Below are 8,244 nucleotides of genomic sequence, written 5' to 3' on the forward strand. Positions count from 1 at the left end.
AATGAGGGGCTTCCTGATTGAAAGGCCTGGCGGGGCAGCCAGCTTGGCCGATATCGAAACAAAACTTGATGCGCACCTGGCAGCCCAAGAGTGACGGCGCGCACGACTCACGAGACGCTGGCTTGTTTCTTCTTCTTTTTTCTTCTTCTTCCTTTTCCTCTCTCAACCCGTGCACCTACGCCGAGCAGCGACGACGATACAGCCATGTCTACCATCAAAGACATCACAAGCGTGCCTGAGTGGGAGGCGCACCTGGCCGCCCTGCCGCCTACGACCCTCCTGGTTATTTACTTCCACGCCCCATGGGCGCCGCCCTGCGCCCAGATGGCCACGGTCCTCAAGACCCTCGCTGCCGAGTATCCCGTGGCAGACCCGCCCGCGACGTCGTGGGTCGCGCTCGACGCCGAAGACCTCAGCGATGTCAGCGAGACCTACGACGTAACCGCCGTCCCCTTCGTCGTGCTGTCGCGCGGCGGAAAGGTGCTCGAGTCCGTCAGCGGCAACAGTGCCCAGCGAGTCCGCACCGCCATTGAGGCGAACGCCGGCAGCGCATCCTCCTCCCCCACCGGCGCCACGGCCGAGGCCACGACGGTCGCCCCCACGAACGGCGATGCTACCGCTACGACCGGCGCACCCCAAGATCCGGCGAAGCAGAAGGAGGAACTGTTCAAGCGACTTGGCGATCTGGTCAAGGCGGCGCCGGTGATGCTCTTCATGAAGGGCACGCCGAGCTCACCGCAGTGCGGCTTCTCGAGGCAGATAGTCGCCATACTGAGAGAGAACTCGGTCAAGTACGGGTTTTTCAATATCCTAGCCGACGACGAGGTTAGGCAAGGCTTGAAGGAATTCGCCGACTGGCCTACCTTCCCACAACTATGGGTCGACGGCGAGCTGGTCGGAGGCTTGGACATTGTAAGGCGACATCAACCGACACTTGCATTCAACTCAACCTCGCATAACGTCTTGGTGTGGCAGAAGATGCTAACCTGACAATAACTCTGGGGCTGCAGGTTAAAGAGGAGATGGCAAACGACGCCGATTTCTTCAAGGCCTATAGCGCTAAGGCTGGTGCCGATCCCACTGTCTCCGAGCCATAGTGTTCACCATAATCACTCAAACCCTCAACAAAGAAACAGCTTTCTTGGGGAGGTTGTCTTGGAGAGAGAGCTCACGTGGCCGATGCCACCTCTCTTTCTCCCTGTCCCATCATTCGGACAGTTTGCTGGGGCATAATTCAAGGGCTTTCCCAAGGTTCGTCGGGCCCAGGAGCCACAGAAGAGAATCTAAGGCTACCCAACGTCGTTGATGGCACACACCCGGTATGTGCTTGTCACGGGAAAGCAGAATGGAGACGGAGGATTTCAAGCGCTATTTGATGACTTTGATTGTGAATCAAAGGGGCCCACGATATGGCTCATAGTCACTCGATCGCAACGTTTGTGATTTGAGGCATGTTGGGCAGCTGCGCTGCGCGGAAGTAAGGCTAGACTTAGACGCGGACGTAAGATACCAACCAAGTAGCAGCGTCGAGCAGGCTTGGTATGCGGAATGAAAGAAGAAGATCGAGACGATACCGGACACCGGCAAGGGTTACATCTACTGGAAACAATCATCAGACATGGCTCATTAGGAGTACATGGAAACCTATCAATCTTGAGATGGGATCAAAGATGAAGCTGAATGCAAGGTGTTGGGTGCACTGTTGATATGAGGAGTGAATTGGGAAGCCGCGATGTGATTTATAAGTCGACCCAAGCCCAAGCACCTAGATCACGACGAGTAGTGCAAGAGCCAAATACATAATACGATTGTCGATTGCACAAGAGAAGGGATGGCTATGCCTGCGACAGTTGTTGAGCAATCACCTGGGATGTGGTCGCCGGTATTTCGCATCAACCGCTCCCCACAATGCGCAAGGTGACATTGGTGTTGAAGGGTGAGTCACCGGAAGCGCTGACGATTAATCAGCATCAAAGACGGTCGAGGTAGGCCGAGCACGAGAACTAGGAACGATCAATGGGATCCTCAGTTGGTGGATGGGTAGGTGATATTTTGGAAACCTGAGCCTGCAGGCCAAGGGTACACCATGCATACCTCACGATGGTACTGCAGGTTTTTTGGTGTGGTTTGGATAGGTCATCCATCTCTTGACAAACAAGGATTCCTCTGCTCAAAGGGATGGCATGTGTCGGACGTCGCCGAATTTCGTAGGCCTGCCGGTTGCTGCATGACGCACATGGTCGCAGCAGCAGGAGCCGATAGGAGGAGTCAGGGAATCCAAAGCCGACTGTTCGCTGATTCGGGTGTGCGGTCAGGTATTAGTTGAAGAATATTTAATAGATGCGCTTGCAGAGGGAGTGCAGCGCAGTCATGAATGATAGTATTCCAGCGATGACGAAATCCAGATTGGCAGCCTGGGGCAGATCACGGCTAGCCTTCCCGCTAAGCCTCAGTGCTCCATGGTGTGACCCCGCCGTGTTAGGACCAGGGGTTCACGGCTCTTCTATCGCAGGCTGTTAATCCCGCTAAAACCGACGCAGGCCCTGTGCCAGACACCTTGGGGGGGTGGCATTATGGACCGACGTATGTCATGTTCTTGGAGCTGCCGTCTGACACACTCTCCCAAAAAAAACAGGCCGCCAACTTCACGCGATGCTTGCCGATTCTTAGGAATCCAAACCTCTATTTTCTTCTCCTCTCCTCCGCCTCCCTTGATCCGTCGCGTAGCCCCGAGACAGCTTCCAGCCGAGCTGGGTCGCCCTCGACCTTGTCCTGAAAAACAAATATCCTGACAAACAAGGGGCCCCACCCTGCCGCTCTCTCGTGGGGTTGACGGCGTCGCCGCTTTCGATTTCCAACGTCCCGGGCCGCAGGATCTACTCGCTGTCAGCCTCGTTTTCTTGCGCGCGCGCCTGCTTTCCTGAGCGACCGCGCGCGAATTGCTACCACATACGTGAGTCCAATCCGCGACTGGCCTGTCTCTCCCGCGACGGTGCCTCCGGGATCCTGGTGGGTTGCGCCGTCCATCCCCTGCTGCCGGTCCGCCGCGAGGACGCACCTTCTCTTTTCACGTTCCTCCCTTCCTCCCCTCCAGCGCGGCTTGGGGTAGGTAGGAGCTAACATGGACGACCTGGGTGCGTACAGGCATCGTACTTCTCTCCCAATCTCTTTGTGGTAGCTAAGCATTCCTCAGCTGCATAGCACACCACCCCGACTATCCATATCCCGCGCGCATCGCGCTACCACCAGCTTGTTGAGCAACACGTTTGCCACTGCGCCTGTGGTGGAGGTTGGAGAGAGCTGAAGGAGGGTCACAGGAAGCGCGCGCGAGGCTCTTGGCAGACACTGCTCCTGTTGCGCCGCACTGTCCGTTCAGTCGCGTATGCAGGCTGTCATCCCGTTCGGTCCCAAGCCGTACCTTGAGCTGCGATCCCCATCATCGCTGCCTGGAGGGGCTAGGTGGGGATACCTCATTGCCGGGAAGACGATCCACACTGGCTCGTGTGGCAGTCGGCGCGGCCGTTGCCGTCCAACGAGAAGGCTGCTTGTGCTGTGTCGGTTAGAACTTTGTCGTGGGTGTGTCGCCTCAGCAGCTTCAGGCTTACTGGTGGCGACCGACAAACAGGGAGGAGCAGATCTGGATTCGTCCACAGTCTGGGGTCAGATAGGGGTGGGTGAGGCTCACTTCTTACGTCTTCCGAGAAGCATCAGGGCAAGCAATCCAGCGACATCCGCCCCCGGCTACCCCACAACAGCGGGTACGCCTTTTTACCTTACCTCTGGCTGCTTTGCCATCTGCAGCTTGGGTCTATCTCCGCGCCGTCGGCTTAAAGCCACGCCAGGAGGGCGCGCAGCTTGAAGAGGCGGATCTCTGTCTGCGTGTGTGACCCTGGCCCGCATTCTTACTACCACTGGCCAAGAGACTGGTACCCAGCCACTCAGGGACCTGGTGTGCCCACGGGCGGAAACGTGGCGGATTCTTCGGCCTTATATGAGAACGAGGCACAGGCCAGCCCGGTCCCCAGAACCGCTCTGCCGCTTTCTCGTAACTCCGGAACGATTACTCAACCTTGAGGTCTCCCTTCGACAACGTTTCCCTCCCGCCTCGGACTTTGTGCTCCCATAGCCGTCACACAATGACCCCCACGCCTCCGTCGACGACGCCCTCCTCGGGAGGACACTCCCCTGAGGAGCAGTTCCGAGTGGTCCGGAAGAGGAACCGCGTCCCTCTTAGCTGCTATCCATGCAGAACCAGAAAGTCGGTTTTTACGATGTACCCCTCCTCACGGTCCCCTCCACCACCACCTGGCGCGGTTTACGGCTCAGGCTTCCGCGGGGCTGGTTCATCTTGTTCTGTCACCGTTCCCCTGAGCCCGCTCGGCTGCTATACCCCTCTCACACGCCACGTGCGGGAGACTACCACGATTCATATGTGTTTAGTACTCAGCCCAGAATCTGAAAACGCTAACTTTTCTGTGCCCTGACCACCTAGGCTGTAAGCACGCGCGCACATCAAGATCTACGCACACACCAAAATCTCGGCATCGGCACCGAGGCAAAGGTTATGCCGCTTACACACGTTACCTGGGTTTAGGAAATGTGACAGGAGTCACCCATGCAGCAACTGCGTCAAGCGTGAGGGTGCGGATACGAGCAGCTGCTCGTACGCATCACCTGCGACACGTAAAAAGAACCAAAGTCAAGGCGCAACGAGCCCGGATGACATGCAGAACCGTATTGACCGTTTAGAAGGCCTAGTATTAGCACTCATGCACGGAGGCGCCAACTTGGAAGGGTTGGGGGCGGCGGCCGCCACGACGGCTTCCTCGAGCGCCTCGGCCACGCACACCGGCGCGACGCCGACGACGACGACGACGACGACCGACGGGACATCCTCGGCGCGAAACGAAACGCATGGCCATCTCGACGGCACTAGAGACGACGGAGACGACGACAGTGATATTGAGAACGGGCTCTCCACGTCGCTCGGGTTCCTGAAGGTGGATCCGGAGAAGGGCAAGTCGATATACATTGGTCAGGAACACTGGCACAGCATCCTGTCTGGCATTTCGGAGGTCAAGACGTACTTCATCAACCACAAAAAAGACCTTGAAAATAGCTACGCGCGGGTGCGCCAGAGTAAACCGCCGTCGGCTCTCCAAGGGCTCACACTCCTACTGGGGGCAGCACCTGCCCCTGAGGTCGAGCTGCGGGCAGAGCTGCCGTCCAAGTCGAGCGTGCTCACGCTTTGTGGGCGGTATTTCAACTCGATGGACAACGCCGTCAACATTGTACACGCGCCCACGTTCCACCAGACGCTCCAGAAACACTGGGAAGACCCATCACAGACACCCATCATGTGGCTAGGCATGCTCTATTCCATTCTGTGCCTGGCCATGCTCAGCTACCACAAGGTTGGCGACGAGCCGGCCGAGTGGAAAGGCCGCTCGCTCGAGCTGGCGGCAGAGTACCGGCTGAGGACAGTGCAGTGCCTTGTCACGGGGGACTACACCAAACCAGGCGAATACACGGTTGAGACGTTGATATTGTACAAATTCGGCGAATACTCGTCCCGATACGATGCCGACGTGGGTCTGTGGATGATAAGCGCCCTGACCACGAGAGTGGCCTTCAGGATGGGATATCACCGAGACGCCAAATGGTTCCCGTCCATAACGCCGTTTCAGGCTGTGAGTGGTGACCCTGTCAACATGTGCTTCCTGTGGTGCCGAGATGGGTTGGCCGATACGCTAACATTCGTTTGTCTTTCAGGAAATGAGACGGCGCACGTGGGCCCTGATCAGGATGTGTGACATCATGTTTTCTCTCCAGGTCTCTCTCCCAGCAATGATACACGACGAGGATTGCGACACGCAGCTCCCCAGCAACATCTTTGACGAGGAATTCGGGCCCGACACCAAAGTCCTGCCGCCGTCGCGCCCGCGGACGGAACCGACGCCGATGGCATACATGATCGCCAAGGTGCGGTTAGGGCTAGAGCTGGGCCGCATCATCCAGGCAACGACCAGGATCGGTGCGCAGGTGCCTTACGATGAGATCCTTCGCCTGGATGCCAGGCTGCGGGAGGTTGTTGCCGAGCTGCCTCCGCATCTGAAGCTGCAGCCCCTCGAGGGTTCGCACGATCCGCTCACGCTGATCATCGCGCGGCTCAACATTGACATTCTCGTGCAGAAGATATTTTGTCTGCTGCACCGCAACTATTTGCCCCGGTCGAGGAAAAACCCGCGGTATGCCCACTCACGGCGCACGGCCATCGAGGCGTCAATGGAGACGCTGCGGCACCTGGAGGCGATGCACAGAGAGTCACAGGGGAACGGGCGGCTCCGGTCGATGCAGTGGTTCTTCAATTCGGTCGCCACCAAGGAGTTTCTTACGCCGGCCATGCTTGTCGGGTTCGACCTCCACTACGACAACATGGAAGAGAAGTCGGGCCAGCGCCATGATTCGCAGGGACTGTTCTTCTGGACCCCCCAGCAGCGAATCCAGATGGTGAAGGCGCTCGAGGTAACGCGCGGGATTTGGGACGGGATGAAAGACACATCGGTGGACGCATGGAAGGCGTCCCAGGTCCTCCGAATCCTGCTCGAGAAGATCAGAAGCCCTGGGCCGGACCCAAGCGGCACGGCGGCGGCGCCTCCGAGACAGGACGGCTTTGGATTTTTTGGCGCACCCTCCAGTTCGGAGCTGAAGCCTGAGCACTCGGCAGCCATGACACTTGGTATGCTCTCGGGCGGTGGTCTGTCGCCAAACACGGCGGCCATGCTAGACTCGATACAGAGTCCAGGGGGCGCAACATACGCGGCTCCTTCGGCGATGGGTATGGGTGGCGAGGCCTCTGGGCAGGCACAGGCGGCCATGTCTCCCGATTTCAACATGGACATGTTTACGGGAATCAACAACGCGGCGTCTCCATTCGCCTCCTTGATGAACACGGGGAACCCCATGGACTTTACTACCACGGGCGGCTTTGACTGGGTAGGTGAAATGCCATGCTGTGGCGGGTTAAAAAGTGAAGGGGTCTGGACCGAGCAGCACTAACACGTCTTGGTTGTAGGACGCCTTTGAGAGCTATGCACATTCGGCAAGCTTCGCGCCGGACAACTTCCAGTTCATCGGTAGCGTGGCGCCGATCCCTGGCGGGTCAACGATGGACGGCAGCTCGGGCTTTGCGTTCAACAGTCCAAACGCACAACAAGGAGAGCCATCGGGAGAGTTTGAAAAGAAGACATGACTGCACATTCATCTCGCAGGCGTATCATGTGTTCTCACATTTGGGCAAAGCGCATGGCACCGGTTCGAGAGCTGTGATGGTAAAAAAAAGTGACGCCGCAGTGGAACTCGCTGGTTTTAGCTGTTAGCTTGTTTTTTGAGCAAGGGTAAAAAAGAGTTATTGCGGCAAACACCACCAAGTTTATACCCAGATTATATAGTCGCATCTCGCCTGGACAGTCCAGTAAACATCTCTGCTCCGAGTGGTGGTTGAATGCCGTGTGGTTGAGCTGCCTGGTGCGTCTGTCATTGATAAGATAGCGGCAGCATGAGGGGCGGGGCGTTTTGGCTGCCTAGGTGTGACCTATGACGAATGCCCGCCCGCCCGCTCCGCTCCGCCCTGTCCACCTGCGCGACGACCGCAAACCCGACCCAACCAACAACTAATCCCGACCGCTTGCACCGACGGGCCACCACCAACCCTACCTACCAAACTGCAAGCCAACCAGCCAGTCAGCAAGCCCACCATGTACTCGGCGCCGCCGGTGCTCCCGCCCAAGCCGGGCAGCCACGAGGCCAGCCGCATGGGCACGCCGGCCGCGTCGTCGCAGTCGCCGCGCCCGCCGCCGTTCCCGGACCAGCAGGGCGGCGGCCTGCCCGAGGCCGCGTCGGGCGCGCAGCAGCCGGAGCAGATCCCAGAGGACCCGGGCGACCAGTGGCTGCCTAAGATGCTCGAGGACAGGTCGTGCGTTTTTTTTTTTGTTTTTTTTTTTCTTCTTTTTTTCTCTAGTCATGTGTTCCCCTTATCCCCCCACGCTTTTCCGCATCTAACCAACCCTCCCCCGAAGGAACAGAAAGCAAGACCTGGCCGACATACTCTCCACCCCAGCCCTCCTCTCCGCCCTGACGCACGGCCCCGGGGCGGCGCACGCGTCCCTCGCGGCGCGGCGGTCGGCGCTGGCGTCGGCGCTGGCCGCCAACGTCGAGCTGGCGCGGCACCTGTGCGCGGCCGAG

At 58.4% G+C, this 8,244-nt stretch overlaps 3 protein-coding genes across 3 annotated transcripts in view; all 3 read left to right on the plus strand.

Annotated features, from left to right (window-relative positions):
• Positions 1-42: 42 nt before the first annotated feature.
• GGTG_01261 (monothiol glutaredoxin-5) lies at positions 43-1,733 on the plus strand. Its single transcript, XM_009219022.1, has 2 exons — positions 43-912; positions 1,011-1,733. The coding sequence occupies exons 1-2, from the start codon at positions 205-207 to the stop codon at positions 1,095-1,097; spliced, it is 795 nt and encodes a 264-aa protein (XP_009217286.1). The 5' UTR covers positions 43-204; the 3' UTR covers positions 1,098-1,733.
• A 2,481-nt stretch (positions 1,734-4,214) lies between these two features.
• On the plus strand, positions 4,215-7,252 carry GGTG_01262 (hypothetical protein; the record flags this gene model as incomplete). The annotated part of the gene is made up of 4 exons (XM_009219023.1): positions 4,215-4,258; positions 4,493-5,690; positions 5,773-6,996; positions 7,076-7,252. Exons 2-4 carry the CDS (start codon positions 4,725-4,727, stop codon positions 7,250-7,252), a joined length of 2,367 nt encoding a protein of 788 aa, XP_009217287.1. The 5' UTR covers positions 4,215-4,258; positions 4,493-4,724.
• A 505-nt stretch (positions 7,253-7,757) lies between these two features.
• The window catches only part of GGTG_01263 (hypothetical protein), a gene marked incomplete at its 5' end in the record, with an annotated part of 1,489 nt that continues 1,002 nt past the window's right edge, over positions 7,758-8,244 (plus strand). Inside the window, 2 exons of the mRNA XM_009219024.1 lie at positions 7,758-7,975; positions 8,085-8,211. Coding sequence (XP_009217288.1) covers positions 7,758-7,975; positions 8,085-8,211 — 345 coding nt within the window. The remainder of the gene's footprint in view (positions 7,976-8,084; positions 8,212-8,244) is intronic.

Source organism: Gaeumannomyces tritici (assembly GCF_000145635.1).
Source record: "Gaeumannomyces tritici R3-111a-1 unplaced genomic scaffold supercont2.1, whole genome shotgun sequence".
In the NCBI taxonomy this organism is placed as follows: domain Eukaryota; kingdom Fungi; phylum Ascomycota; class Sordariomycetes; order Magnaporthales; family Magnaporthaceae; genus Gaeumannomyces; species Gaeumannomyces tritici.